We start from the raw sequence: 16,227 nt of genomic DNA, 5'->3' as shown, positions 1-16,227 counted from the left end.
TCGTTTTCAACAGGCTGAGCAAAGACAAAACAATACTGACACAGTTTAGACTGTTGTTGTGCTGTTTCACATTGCTCCAGTGGCTGGAAAGAAAAAAAAAATTGGAAATTGAAATATCAGTAACTTTGCAAAAACTCGATCAGAGCTCAGTGATTCCGGATCAAGATGCTGGACGTCACAACGTGTTTGGTGTTCGTTGTGGTATTCTTGTGTGTGTGGCTGGTTCAACGTTCGAAGCACGGGAACCAGTCAGTCCTTCCTCTTCCACCCAGCCCGCCCTTGGCTCTTCCCTTGGTCGGACACCTGTATCTCATGCCAAAGGTGGCCCAGTTATTTATTGTTTGAGGTTTCGGTGTTGGGCAAATTCGATTTTATTAGGGTGCTGTTTCTTGTTCTGATAGATATGCCATGCAGAATGCCCCAAAGCACATATTGGGTAGCCGGCATGCCGCGCACATGCAAACCCATAGGCCTTAACAAACACGCACGCGTACACACACACACACACACACACACACACACTCACACACACGCACACACACAAACATGTACATACGTGCACACACACAAACACACACACACACACACACACACACACACACACACACACACACACACACACACACACAAACCCATGCACAGGCAATTAGCGTACCCCAAATGGCAAGCATACCCAAAATTAATGGATTAACTGAAATGCATGTATTAATGCACATACAAAGTGTTTATGAATTTTTATGATGGTTTGCACAAGTATGCATGTGCACACTCTTGTACACATGTGCACAGATATGTGTACATTCTCTCTGTTTCTCTTGACCACACAGGTTTTGGCACACACAATTATTTGTTAATTCTTGTGTGGTTTCTGATAAAAGAACAAAAAAAAAAAAAAAAGAGGCATTGAGGTAAATTATTTTGTGTTGTGAAGAATAACTAATGTGAGGTATGATTACGTAGCGGGAGGATCAGGGGGTGAGCAACACCAGAGGCAATGGGACCTTTAATTAACCTTTCATGAAGAGAAGTCACCAGCACATATATACAAGAAACAGCTAGCTTCAGTATATATGTTGCAGACGTTATCTGCAGTTGTCACATACGAATGCACAGCTTATAAACAATTAAATGTTTTTTCGATTAGATGGTGCGAGAATCTGGTTATGTGTGAGATGACTAATTCAAAACATATGTTACAGGATCCCCGAGAGCAGTTGAAAACCTGGCGACAGCAGTACGGAGATATCTTTCATCTGCAGTTTGGTTCCCACATCCTTGTGGTGATCAGTTCCTACCAGTGGCTCAAAGAAGCCTTTGTTGATTTTGGTGATTTCTTCTCCCAGCGCCCTGATGTTTTTACACTGAACGAAGTGGGCAAAAAGCGAGGTATGACTCCAAGACTGCCTTTTCCGTTTAATTGTGAAAGATGCATATATGTGTGTGTGTGTGTGTGTGTGTGTGAGCGTGTGTGTGTGTGTGAGTGTGTGTGTGTGTGTGTGTGTGTGTTCTCAGTATTCCCTGTATAGTTCAGTATGGTAACAGTATTTAGCTTGTTCCTTATTTCTTGTTAGGTTATTACATTTTCCAGAATGTACATGCCACTGTTACTGTGTGAAACAGTATTTGGAAAGTTGATTTGCAATGAACTTTGCAGTTAGTTGGCGAGAAAAAGGCATTTTCTGCATGAAGGAAAGTGAAGAAGGAGGGGTTGCAGAGGTGCAGGATGGGAGACAGTTGAACAGGATATATATATATATATATATATCTATGTATATATGTATATATATATGCACACATGTAAATTATATGTGTTTGTACTAGAGTGCAGGAGTGTGTGTGTGTGTGTGAGTGCGTGTGTGTGTGTGTGTGAGGACAGCATCATTCTTCCTGTTTATAATTTCACGTCTTCAGTTCAAGATCTTTCCACTAAAAGTGACATTAGATAATTTCACTTTAGATATCATTTTGAATGTTAGAACTAGTAACTCTTGCTATGACTGGTTAAGCTGTGTTTCAAACATGATATTAATAAAGCTTTCAAATAGGTGTTAAAAAAGCATTTATGCAATATGCATTTGGAAAGTAAGGTTAACAGTAACAGCAGCAAGCATGTGTGTGTGTGTGTGTGTGTGTGTGTGTGTGTGTGTGTGTGATAAAAGTGTCCAGTTTGCACTCTTTTTTTTTATTTTCAATTTAAGGAATGTTAGTAATATCAGACTTTGGCTTCAATGTAAAAACACAATGTTGACACTGGGAAAGTGCAAAACGTACAAGTATATGAACATTTGGCATAGAAAGGTATCGAAAGAAATGGGGTGAACAATTGCAACTGCTTACATATGCATGTGTGTGCATGCATACACCAAAGCGCATGTGAATTTCTTTAATTTCAGGTGTTGCTCTATCTTCTGGTGAAACATGGAAGGAACAACGCAAGGTGGCCCTTGATATTCTGCGAGAGCTGGGCCTGGGCAAAAACATCTTGGCTCAGAAAATCCAGGAGGAAGTTGTGGAATACCTCAAAGAGCTGGAGGAGGAAAACGGCCAGGCCTTTGACCCTTGTCGCCGCACTCACCATGGTATCGCCAACATCATTTGCTCTGTGGTATTCGGACAGCGTTACGAGCATGGTGATCCTTTCTTCACAAAATGTCTCTCTGCACTTCAGAGCAACATGAGGGATGTTGGAGGGGATGCATCAATTTTGAATTTCATGCCATACCTTCGTTTCCTTCCCGGAGATTTGTTCCACCTGAAGCGTATAGCAAGAAATGCCAGCTTGCTTGACAAGTTTTGTCTGGATATTTACCTTGAACATTTACAACGGTATGATGAAAACTGCATTGATGACTTTATCAGTGCCTACATCAGAGAAATGAAAAGGAAGGAAGCAGCTGGTGAGCCTACAACGCTGAATGGTGAGTCTGGCTTCTTGTATTATTTCCTGTTATCGAATGGTTAAAAAAAAAAAAAAAAATTTAAACCTAGAAAGAAAATCACACATTATCTGATGGTTTAACAGTGATATCAATTATTCGAAATTACTGCAGAAAGGTAACAGTCACAAGACAAAGATTTACACAAAGCGAAAAAGACCATGTTATTTATGATATTTGAATCTTTTTCTTAGCCAAATGTTAAAACTTTATACTTTTTTGTTGTCCTGTTGTTCAGTCTGTCTCAATCTGTGGCGTTACGCCCACAATGCTCATCCCTAGTCTCCTGTAGTTGTAGTCATGAGCAACCTCCCCCCTCCCCTCCAATCCCTATACTTATTAAAAACTACCTATGTGTAAGTACATAACAAATACATACATGATTGAGTCAGACTGGAGGAGCCATTTGGATTGTATTTCACTAAGAATGTGTTTATAGTTGTTTAAGTTCAAACTCCATCTGACAGTAGCAACAACTGGTTATTCAGTGCTTGATGTCTGTGCACACTTTACAGGTATAAAATGACACTGACATAGTTCTTGAATGCTTATTGTCTTGAACACAGCGTCAGACACTTCATGATTTTGATGAACACCAGAACAATCCATCACCAGTTGAACAACACCCACCTAAAAAAAGTAAAGGAAGGCATTGATAGATACTCTTAATTCTGATACAGAGAAAAACCTTCTGCAAGTGGTTGGTGATCTGTTTGGTGCGGGGACAGAGACCACAGCATCAACAATTTGCTGGGCCATTGCCTACTTTCTGCACTATCCGCAGGTATGACCTTTCTTTTTTTTTCATTTTTGACTCACTTGTGTAAACAAAGTGAGTCTATGTTTTAACCCGGTGTTCGGTTGTCTCTGTGTGAGTGTGTGTGTGTGTCCATGTGTCTGTGTGTCCGTGGCAAACTTTAACATTGACATTTTCTCTGCAAATACTTTGTCAGTTGACACCAAATTTGGCATAAAAATAGGAAAAATTCAGTTCTTTCCATGCACCTCTGGGATGGGCACAAAAAAATTTAAAAAAAGAAGCCTAATTATATGCATTCTGCATTTACTGTTATATTTATATTTTTTGTATTCTCTAAACTTGGCACTTTGACCTATTATTCTGACACAACAAGAGGAGTCATTATTATCATTTTTTGTCCAAACAGGAACTTCTTTTGCTAAGCATGGAATTTTTATTTATTTTGCAAACGTTTTTTGGTGCAGATAGTAAAAAAGGGAAATTACTCTGTAATTAATGCTAGGGGACTTAATTTATCACAAGTGAGTCTTGAAGGCCTTGCCTCTCTTGTTTTTTTTTCATGATCTGTTGCTTTGTCCATTTGATAAGCAGAATGGTGTTGTTAATTACAAGGATGATATGGATGACCCAAGTAGTCTTGGTGATGTTTTCATACATTGAGGATAACAAATTGTTGTTTAGATTGTTCAGTTAATTAAGAGGCAGAAATTTAAAAGGGGTAGATTCCTGACCTGTGCAAAAGTCTAACACACAGTTTAGGCCTCAGAGCTTGACGTGCTGTCCAACCTCCCCTCGAAGTGACAGAATAGTCAAAGGATGACTGCAGTCACTGTGATGGAAGAAGAGATGACAAAGAATGAATAGAGAATCCATCATTTTAACAATGATGGACATGATGTTAAACTGTATGTGTTTATAAACAAGTACTGGACTAATAGAAATGAATTGTCAAAAGGTAAAACTCTGAGTCAAATAAGGTATGTTATAAACAAAAAGGTGAAGAACAAGGGACACTGCATGGTAGAACTCAGGAAATGTGCTCTGAGAAATTACGTACAATCATGTAAACCCTGAAAAAAGACTTTCAGTTGTATCGAGCGTCCAAACAAAACCAACACAAATCTGATTTACTTACAGTGTAGACTATCAAGAAGAAAATGCAGCTTTTGATGGACAATTTCCAAGCATTATATGTTTATTCAGGTGCAAGAGAAATGCTTCCAAGAGATTCAAGACAAGATCGGCAGTGGCAGATTGCCGACTCTGCAAGACAAGCTTGACCTCCCTTACCTGGAAGCCACCATCATGGAAGTCCAGCGTAAAGTCAACATCGTTCCCTTCGGCATTCTGCGCTCTGTGTCACAGGATTTTGTTTTCCATGACTACCTCATCCCAAAGGATGCAGTCATTATGCCCTTGATGGAGTCTGCGCTTTCGGATGACCAGATGTGGGGAGATCCTGAAGCTTTCCGCCCTGAGAGGTTTCTGGATGGTTCTGGGAAATGCATTCACCCTGCCCAGTTCATTCCCTTCTCTCTTGGTAAGTCATTCACAAGCTGATTTGACATGGATACTTATAATAGCACCTATCCTGGGTAGATCCGACTGATGGGGTGCTCATCAATCATTTTCTGTGTCATTCAATCAGGAATGCACACATACATACTCAGACAGACATGCGACATTTCACATGTATGACCATTTTGTTTATTTACCCCACCATGTAGGCAGCCATATTCCGTTTTCAAGGGGTGTGCATGCTTAGTATGTTCTTGTTTCCATAACCCGCGGTATCCTGACATGGATTACAGGATCTTTAATGTGCATATTTTATCTTCTGCATGTATATACACATGAAGGGGGTTCAGGCACTAGCAGGTCTGCACATACATTGACCTGGGAGATTGAAAAAAATCTCCACCTTTTATCCACCAGGCGCTGTTACTGAGATTCGAACCCGGGACCCTCAGATTGAAAATCCAACACTTTAACCACTCGGCTCTTGCTGAATAAAAAATTTTTTTTTAAGTTTGTCTGTTGTGCAGTTGTCACTATCATCAGCTCAGATTGCCTAACTTCGACAGGATTCTTATCACAAAATAATTTGTCTCTTGTGCTGTTCTCACTATTAAAAGTATTATCAGCACAGATTGCATAACTTCAACAATATTCTAATTCCATGATATAAATGAAACTGTCTCATATTCTCAGTTTTCTAATGAAATTTACTTCATTCTTCAACAGAATTTCTAAGACATAAAAAAAAAAAAAAAAAAAAAAAAAAGAATGATATTGTATTACATTGTGTTGTAAGATTTCTTGTCACAATTTCTCCATGGGAAATTTGTCCTGCTGTCCTTGGGGAGAGCACTTCGCTTTAGCTCAACCCATGGGTCTTCAGCAGATGGGAAATATACTGAAAAAAATACTGAGAAAATTGTCACAACCAAACAAGCATTAAAATGTTCTTTGCATAATCCTCTCAAATGTCTGTAGCTTCCTGAAGACCCTACATATTGTGTGTCTTGTCCATATGTATTATGTCGAGTGTTGGCCTTGTGGTAACATGTCTACCTAGGAAGCAAGAGAATCTGAGTGTACAGGTTCAAATCCAACTGTCACCAGTATTTTCAAATCGCTCCCTCCACTAGACCTTGAGAGGTGGTCTGGACGCTAGTCATTCGGATGAGACAGCAAACCTAGGTCCTGTGTGCAGCATGCTTTTAAAAGCACATAAAAGAACCTGCAGCAACAAAAGGGTTATAACGCCTGGCAAAATTATTCATTGGAAAAATCCACTTCAACAGGAAAACAAATAAAATTTCAGGCAGAAAAAAAAAAAAAAAAAAAATGGGTGGTGTTCAGTGTAGTGATGCACTGCCCCTTCGGAGAGCAGCCCAAATTTCACACACAGAAATCTGTTGTGGCAAAAGAGTAAAACAGTACAATACAGTACAATACAATACTGTACAATACAATACAATACCATTCAGTGCAAAACAATGGATTTTTATCAAATGTACTTTGGAAAGGGTGGGTTTTGTTGTTGTTTTGTTTTGTTTTGTTTTGGGGGGGGGGGGGTTCATTTTTTGCTTTGGTTAGGTTAAGAGTGGGGTTGGGTTGGTTTGTTTTCTTTTATATGAAAGAAACCTTGCCATAAGGCTTTCAAGTGTTTCTAATTAGTCCACTTCACATAAAACATATGATAGAAATCTTACAATGTGTTGGTTTTCAACAGGGCGTCGGATGTGTCTTGGGGAGTCCCTGGCCAAAATGGAGCTGTTTCTTTTCCTGTCTGCCATGATTCAGAGATTCATCTTTCTGCCCCCAGAGGATGGGACTCTGCCATCTTTACAAGGCATTCTGGGAATAACAGTTGGCAACCAACCGTTTAAAATGAGAGCACTACCAAGAAAGTAATCTGTGTTTTTTTTTCAGGCACTGCTTTGATTACCAACCCATTGGTCAGATTTTGCAATATTCTGAGTCTCATAAAAGCTCAAATTTTGCTGCTGTGAAAATGTCTCTATTGTAGAGATGAGAAAATTTTATTGGGAACTGTCAGTCTGTTGAAACAATATCTTTTTGACGTCCGTATTTATTGGTATCGAAGGAAAATGTTAAAAATCATTAAAACTGTGAATAAAAGTGAGTGTTTTCTCATAAGGGACTGGGGATTTAAGACAATGACAATAAATGTTTGACAGTTTGAGAAAATAGATGAAAGTGACTGTGAAATACTCTCAGCTGCTGAATAGTTACTTCAAAAGTCAGGCAGCAGTGCTCCCTTTATTACTGGGTGGTTTGTTTGTTTTGTTGGGTTTTTTTTTTGTTTGTTTTTTTATTTGTTTGTTTGTTTTTTATGGGGTCAGTGGTGCATATTTTATGATCTGAGACAAGAATTAAAGATAGTTTTGTTAACTATTCCGCACAGTTGTGTCTCATGCAAAAAAGCACAGAATGCTTATCTTAGGGATACCAATATTTAAAAGTACCTTTGATGAAGTGCATCAAAAAATGGAAATAAATCTGTCGTCGTTGTTTTTGATACAAGCAGGACTGTCCAAAGGATTTTTTTAAAGAAAAAAAGAAGATAAAATGGAGTTCCTTTATTCATGCAGTGCTCATTAAAACACACACGCAGCACATTCTGTACTGTCCATACAGGTGCTGTTGTCCTGTTACACCGATTCTCTTAACGCTTTACAAGAGCATACATTTTTAACAGGTCTTAATTCTTTCCATACGAACGGCGAAAGAGACGACGTTAACAGCGTTTCACCCCAATAACCATCATCAAAATATTGCAAGCGGAAGGCTCTTATACTGAAGACGTGAATGTTGACAAAGAATACCACAATTCTGACGACGGAAGCTAAAGGTTGGGTCATTCAGACACCCACTGGACATCCGAGGGGTCTGTGTAGAGGAGAAGAGGGGACTGGCCGTACTGAGTGAGTTAATTCTTGCACAACCAACATTTAATCATCCAGAATTAAAATTTACTACAGCATCATGCCTTGCCCCAACTCCCCTTCATTTCTTTAAAAACTTAAAGACTTAGGATCTTGCCTCTCTGACAAAATAACTGTTTTGTGAATGATTTTTAAAAAAGTCTGATGCTGAAAGAAAATTTTTGACTGTGTAACATCAGTGTCAGCCACTGATTAAAGGTAATGATGCTATAACACACTAGGAAAGTTTACTTTTCAGGCCTGCCAGTCAGGGAGACAAATTACAAAGACAATATATATATATATATATATATATATTTTATGCATGATGTGCAGCCGTGTTGCAATATTGAATCTTGACCCCTGACCTTCACCATCGAAACATTTTTTGTTTTCACCTTGTCCAATCATTGTTTAAAGTTTGATGAAGGTTGTAAGTACAACCTCTTTTCCAGTGAATATTATATGCATTGTTGTGACCTCAACCTTTTGGCCTCTAATCTCATTTTTCAACAGGGATCATGCTGTCACTAATCCCAGTCAGTGCAAAGTTTGGTGAAAACTAAATGTGAGTGCTGTTACTGATTAAGCTTTCTCCATTCTGGTAAGTGATGGCTTTGACTTCTGACCTCTCACCATGTTTACCACACCATCAGAAAAGGGATGACTAGATAGGTCTTATCCATAATATACTTTCCTATTGAAGTTGATTCCAATACCCATATGCGGAAACTGAGAAAATGCCAACAGATTACCCTTTACCAGTTATACACACATGCATGCATGCACACACGTATGCACATGCGGAACAATACCCAAGATCAGATGATTATTCACTCTCTCTGATTTCATGTGTCGAAGATGGACATGGTGAGGGTGGCCCAAGATCATTTTCTTCTCAGGCCCCTGTTGTTTAGGAATGATACTTTTGAATCTCATAGATCTTCTTCCTCTGTCTCAGCTTTTAAACCTTTCCTGAAAACTGCTTCGTTCAAACAATAATTGGTTTCTGACTCTGTGTGAAAAATCTCTTAGGCACGGGTGTGTAAATGAATCTTTTCATAAAGCACATGGAGCAAAGTATTCTGGTTGTATGCTACAGAAATTTTTCAGTAATTGTTTTTTTTTATGAATCAGTGAATATGAGTAGATAGACAATGGAACTGAATCTCTTGAAATAAGACTGTTTGTTACATTCTTATTAATTTCATGTGTACTGTAACAGTAAATAGTGATATTGTATTTTGCAGCATGTGCATGGTAATCAAATATTTATTTCCTATCTACATAGATATTCAGTCCTTTATCTGTGGTCAACAAAGTGCCGCTTGCATTGAAAACAAATATTTCCTATTTACATCGATATTCAGTCGTTTATCTGTGATCAACAAAGTGCAGCTTGCATGGTAAACAACTGTTTCATATTTACATATATATTCAGTCCTTTATCTATGATCAACAAAGTGCAGCTTGTATGGTAGATAAAATGTTTTATATTTGCATAAATGTTATGTCTTTTATCTCTGGTGATTAAAAGAGTTTTATTGGAAGTTTTTCCTTGTTTTGCAAAAACACAGTGAGCATCTTTAAAGTTAAATGCAGGTTTACCCTTTGACTTTTGGAACTATATGAAAGTTATGCATAAAAATCACCCACCTCTGAAAAAAAAAATCATTAAAATGAAAATGATGTTGAAAAGATATGTAAAAGTATACATTTTCTTGAAGAAAAATGCATGGAGAATATAATGATGTGTTCAATGTTGACAGAATGTGATAACTCTCAATCAGGGGAAGATAATTAAGATTTTTAGAAAAGAAAAAAAAATTAAATATTTTTGAAGAAGAAAATTCAATTCTCCTTATTTTATGGGTGGAAATGATGCTAAAATACTTGCAAATGTACTTGATACAATGAATAACCAAGTGTGATTGTGTTGCTTTCCTCCACTATCATGTTGTTCTAAACATAAAACATTGTACACACACACACACACACACACACACACACACACACACCACACCCATTTTTCATAGAAAATTAAACCCCCAAAATGAAGGTTTCAAGTCAAAATATTGGGAGGGGGAGTGGGGGGGTTGGGGGTTCTAAAACCCCCAGCCGTAGCTACTTTGGTTTTCTCCAATGCGGGTAGTAGTTTGCACAGGACAGGAATCAGACCCCTGCCAGAGTCTGCGCTTGTGGGTCACGGTTAAGTATGTGTAATTAAACCCACTTTCAACATGACCGCCCCTATACTTGTTGATGTGCTTTGTTACATTTGTCAGAGTGTTAATACTGTTACCCCTAAAGCACAGATACATATGCCTGTGCACTTTAGTAAAAGGCTTAACACATGCCTGCATTTGCATATGTGTGTGTGTGTGTGTTTCTTGCTCTTCCAACATATCCTCCCAGGAACAAGTGGCACCAAAATTAGGAAAATCAATGCTTACTACTTTAAAGGCCAGTAATATTACAAAGCGGTCAATTTTTGCAGTCTGTATTTTTAAATGAAATATATATGAAATATGTACACATAAACGTTCTCACAGATGCATACACAACATGCACACACATACACACACATGGTTAATTCACTCAAAGTAGTGTTTGAAAGCACACTTAGGTCATTTGAAGATGTTTCAAATTCAAAGCTGTACCTTTGGTGACTAATAATGATCTGCTAAATCTATTCTGAAGCATATTACTTTTTTCTTTTTAGTAGAACTTGCTTGAAGTTGGTATCAATCATGCATTTTTACAATTTGTTCAAATTTAAAATCTTCATTGATTATAACAAAGATTACACAAGTCCCCATCTCACATCCAATGACAAGGTTTTGTTGTTGTTTTCTCATTATTTATTCCGACATCTTTCTGTTGAAAAAATGCAAAACATGAATGAACATAAAATTATGAACTTCACCTGATTGCAAATATAGCACTCCAATCAACAGACTGAACAATCCAACCATCGCTCATATACAAAGGACACTCACAGTAATTATTCTTTAGTCTCTCACATAGACATCATCTCTCCTCTCACACAGAACTTTAACTGAACTGATCCTCCAACTCTCAGTATTTTCTTTTTCTCTGAGCTTTTCATGAATATCAAAAACAAAAAACCTTGCACTGTATACATGACCACAATCCTGGATCTGAACTGAATCTTATCTTTTTCATTCTTGGTCAACAATTCAACAAAAACTCTTGTTCTGTTCTTGCACATACAACACACTGTGTAAACAATGGAATCAGGGATGAACGCAAGTCAGTAATGCAATGAAACAAAGGACGTAAGTTCGTAACTGAAAAGGCTTAACAAGCTCCGTGAGGAAGGAGCTTTGCCTGGCTTGTGACTTCACAGTAAGCAGTTGCCTCTTTCTACATAATTATTTTCTTGGTCACTTGCTGTTCACAATTTATCAGACTGAAAGCCTGCACATCAATAAATGATCTTGAGATTTAATAATACTATCAAAGCTTTTTCAGGCATCAAGATGGCAACTATCCTCTTATTCACAAATGATGCCCCTCAAAAAAATAAAGTAAAACATTTTTAAACCTAGATGCTTACTTAAATAACCAAAAAACAGCAAGTATCTGTGTAAAATGAATGCAAGTGAGAAATAGAAACTTGTAAATTCCATGGCATTGAGACACTTTAAGCAGAGAGTTAATGAGGAATCTGCAACTTCAGATGTTCTTTTCTAACTCCCCACCACATCCCTCCTCTCTCTGTCACGAAAACAGAATATAAATGTTGACACGCCCGTCTCCTCTTATCAAAATCCATGCACATTACGATGCAGTTTTTGATTATATCTAAGCTACATGTTTTGTCAGAGTTAACTGCATGTTGCATTTGAGGATTTAAGTGAAGACAAAGCCATGGATGGATACATGGATAAATAACAAATACAGAACACAAAATTGCATGTCACCTGAAAAAAAAAGACATAATCAAGTCTCATGCATGACTTTATCCTTACCTAATATGAGTTTCCATCATACTGTAACTACGTGGAGATTTGTCTCCATTCATCATATCATGTATAATTCCTCTTGTTCTGAACATTGTTAACATATTCTGTTTCCTGTGCTAGTGGATGTACTGGTATGAACCCACTGTGGGTAAACACACAGATCAAATGCTATACAGGAGAGAAGTCCATGTCTTACTGCAAAATAAACTTCACCAAAACATCCAACTATCATTGTGTTTAGCTTTCAGTTTTCTAGCATCCAGCAGTTGATAACAAGCTCTATGACACAAGGAAGTAGGAACTGCACATTGCAGATGTCCCAGCACATTTCCAGAACATTCACATTTCCAAGGTAGTGTGCTGTGCTGTGCTGCCAGTTTCAAGTAGTCCTCAGCAACGATGGAGTGAAATGAAGGGACGTGAACTCTTAATCTAAATGGAAGTCTACTGTCCTCTGGTCTTCCCTGGCCTCTGCTGTCCACCACCTCCCCCTCCTCGACCCCCTCCGCGTCCACCTCGACCACCAGCCTGGAATGCTCCTGAGGAAAACAAGCACGCCAGTGGTCCATTGTAAAACATGCAACAACGACAAGCACGACATTGATGAATAAAGTAATTTTGAATTAACAACTGTAAAATGAAGGATGAATTTGTTCCGAAAGCACCTTAACTTGGCTTAAGTTTTCCTTTTCCGTATCGATAAATAATGGAACAAAGCATAAAATGAAAGCTTCAAAACAGGCCAAGATTTCAGGATCAGATTATAATGAATGAACACTCCTCTACACAGCAGGCAGTCATTCTTCACACATCTATTCATATTAACACAGGCATGCTCGCATATATTCCCCATTTACTAATATGTGCACACAAATGCACACAAGCATGCACATACACACACAAGCACACATTCACATTACATGTCTAATAAGTAATATCAAAGTGAAAAGGCATTCAGGTAATGGAAGAAATCATGTAAACACACACACACACACACACACACACACACACACACATATATATAGAATATGTATCTGTACCTCTGCCTCTTCCACGCTGGTTGCCTCCACCTCGAGACTTGAAATCTCCTCTGCCTTTTGACTTCTGGACAACTTCTTCTTTCACCATGTCTATCACTTCATCAGGGATTCTCAAGTACTTGATGGTGCTGCCGCGAATGTAGCACTCTGGCATCTTCCAAAATCTGTCTCCATCCTGTAACAGTACAGTAGTCAGACTCCCATAAATTGAACATTAATGTTTCCACATAGCTGACAGAAACTGGGAAAGCAAAGATTATCTTAGTCATTTTAGTTTGAGAGGCCTCTACAAAGTTTTCCGGTGTCCATTCATTTGTATGAGTTTTTTTGGGTTTTTTTTGCCATATCAGTAGCACACTCTATCTTGAGGGATGGACACATGCTATGTAATCACAGTAATGTTTATGTTTCTATAACCTGCCTATTAATAACACTGATAACCCTTCAACATTCTTTTATATATATATATATATATATATATATATATATATATATATATATATATTGATAAAACTTGTTTTCTTTTAAAGCACAACATTTTTTCAATAACAACAAATATGAATGATCTATGTGATATTAACTCTGTCAAGTATTACAACTGTCATTGTCATAACAAGCAATGTCAATACCACTGGCATACCAAAATAAGTAAACTATTTCTTTGTCATAAACACATGACATTAAGTTACTGACCCTGGAGGTACAGATGACTTCTCGGAGATTAATATTCATCCAGTTGTCACAGCTCACTAAATGTCCATTGTATGTTTCTCCATTCTTCAACTCTACCAGCTGCAACACAGTCACATCATGTTCAAGTCATAATACTATGATTCATGAATCAACAAATACAAATAGAAAAAAAAAGGTTCTTTTTATGACAAAACAAACTACTGTTAAAAAAAAAGGAAGAAAAAAACCCCACTTCAAACGAAACATTATCTATTCTAAATATGTAAATGATATTAAATCATTTCCAATATAAATGCAATATTACTTCATTTCAAAATGAGGAAAACACTGACTGCCTGTAGTTGTAAAATAAAATATGATAAAATTACACATAATAATAAGTAACAGTAATGCTTAATCAGTTAATGAACAGTTTTTGTCTGATCATTACAGTGCTCTTCAAATCACACATGACTAATAACAGTAATAATCAATAAGTTAATGAGTATTTTTTTTTGTCTGATCATTACAATATTCCCCCAATTCTTCTTTAACATATGTCTGATGCTGACAGACTGATTATTTGACCACTATTAGTATCATGCATATAAGTTTTTAACAGACAATTAAATCAAAACAAAATCATCAAAACTGTCAGATATGGGCCAGGATAATTCTTTTTTTAGTGATATTGAAAACTAACCGTTTGCCCCTGAACCATGAAATTAAGAGGGAAAAGCTGCTAAATCTCACCATGGGATGGTTGACAGCTGTTCGTAACAGGGACAGCGGTAACTGGGGAAAAAAGTGAAGAGCACACAAATGTTGTCACAAATATTCAATGTCAAAATTATTGCAATGTTTAGTGGGTTACCACAGTACAAAAACACAGAGCACCTGCACACATTAGTACACAGCAACACACACATAGCCACCACTATCACACTGCCCCCACACTCTCTTCAGACACACATTACTCACACAAAGAACCATACACACACATCCATACACACACAACAGTCACCAACCATCATCACTCCGCCCACCCCTCTATGCACACACACACACATACACTCTCACATGCCTTTGTGCACACACACATGAATACAATCATAGTTATGCAACTGGATCAAGTCATTTCTATTTAGTCTTACCACATTCTCTAAGTCAGCTGGATCAAGTCATCTCTATTTAGTCTTACCACATTCTCTAAGTCAGCTGGATCAAGTCATCTCTATTTCGGTCTAACCACATTCTCTAAAGTCTAATGGGTACAGAGCTGTAGCTCCTTCCTTCAGTCTACAGTTTACCCAATGGATGAGTACTTGTCACTGACCGAGATGCCTATGCATTTTTACTCATTTGGGGATGATGCAAAAAAAATGTTTTAACTTTTAATAATACTGGCTCTGATTCTTCTTTTCAAGTCTGATTTGCTATTGTTTACTCTCTCCATCATACACTGTGACCTGGAGTGCTGCAAATTCATTGCAGTTTACTGTTTAGCTGTCAGAAAAATGCACATTACACTGCACAAAGCAACTATTTTTCTACCAGATTACCATATAAGCAAAAAGACAGTACAAAAACCTGAAATATCGTCCTGATAAATCAATCAAATGCAAAACCACTACAGCAGAATGGTATAAGTATTGTTAGAAGTAATACCATTTTCTGTTGTTTCGATTTTCCGAACTTTTCCAAAAGGTAATTGTTCGCACGCTTCTGGAACTAAAACGTTAGTTGGCAGGATGTATATGTCGCAAAACAAATATAAATTGCTTGATAAGGAGACTCGTCATATCTAAGACTATTAGATGTAATATTATTCAATGGATCATAGGAAACGTTTCAAAGTATACAAGAATCAGCTGCTTTCTCAAATAAAAAAAACAATTGAAGTTACGGGTTGTGCAGTACGCTTTATGTTAAGGAAAATCTTTTTACCCAAAGAGAGAGAAAGAGAGAGATTTGGTTTTCCTGGCTTTGCCAGAGAGAAAAATAAGCACAGTGATCTCAATCGAGATAGAATGAGTGTATTCTCATCTGCCACCACTTTGGACTGAAATAAATCAGAATTTAGTAATTCCCGTGCATCTCCCATCACAGTATCAGTATCTGTTTGTTTTTAATAATAATATGTATAAGTAGGAGTTCTTTTCTTTTTTTTTAATGTATTTATCTATTATTTGTTTACCTTTTTTTTTCTCAAGGCACGTTCGGTTGCGCTGCTGGTCAGGCATCTGCTTGGCATATGTGGTGTAGCGTATATGGATTTGTCCGAACGCAGTGACGCCTCCTTGAGCTACTGAAACTGAAACTGTGTGTCTGCGTGCGTGTGAGAGTGTGTGTGTAATATGCACGTATACAGACCCT

General features: G+C 37.6%; 2 protein-coding genes across 2 annotated transcripts in view; one reads left to right on the top strand and one right to left on the bottom strand.

Moving 5' to 3' along the window:
• LOC143279739 (cytochrome P450 2J5-like) overlaps positions 1-11,351 on the top strand; it is an 11,595-nt gene extending 244 nt beyond the window's left edge. The window contains exons 1-6 of the mRNA XM_076583864.1: positions 1-321; positions 1,200-1,386; positions 2,394-2,918; positions 3,617-3,720; positions 4,900-5,236; positions 6,935-11,351. The exon at positions 1-321 is cut by the window's left edge and continues 244 nt beyond it. Coding sequence (XP_076439979.1) covers positions 166-321; positions 1,200-1,386; positions 2,394-2,918; positions 3,617-3,720; positions 4,900-5,236; positions 6,935-7,116 — 1,491 coding nt within the window. The 5' untranslated portion in view covers positions 1-165 and the 3' untranslated portion in view covers positions 7,117-11,351. The remainder of the gene's footprint in view (positions 322-1,199; positions 1,387-2,393; positions 2,919-3,616; positions 3,721-4,899; positions 5,237-6,934) is intronic.
• LOC143279740 (U6 snRNA-associated Sm-like protein LSm4) lies at positions 11,166-15,592 on the bottom strand. The gene is made up of 5 exons (XM_076583865.1): positions 15,520-15,592; positions 14,605-14,646; positions 13,873-13,971; positions 13,180-13,354; positions 11,166-12,678 (listed from the first exon to the last, which is right to left on the bottom strand). The coding sequence occupies exons 1-5, from the start codon at positions 15,520-15,522 to the stop codon at positions 12,584-12,586; spliced, it is 414 nt and encodes a 137-aa protein (XP_076439980.1). The 5' UTR covers positions 15,523-15,592; the 3' UTR covers positions 11,166-12,583.
• Between the last annotated feature and the right edge of the window lie 635 nt (positions 15,593-16,227).

This window comes from Babylonia areolata, chromosome 3 (genome assembly GCF_041734735.1).
Source record: "Babylonia areolata isolate BAREFJ2019XMU chromosome 3, ASM4173473v1, whole genome shotgun sequence".
NCBI lineage: Eukaryota > Metazoa > Mollusca > Gastropoda > Neogastropoda > Buccinidae > Babylonia > Babylonia areolata.
The sequence above is the reverse complement of the archived record's forward strand: the minus strand, read 5'-3'. Positions and strand labels throughout refer to the sequence as shown.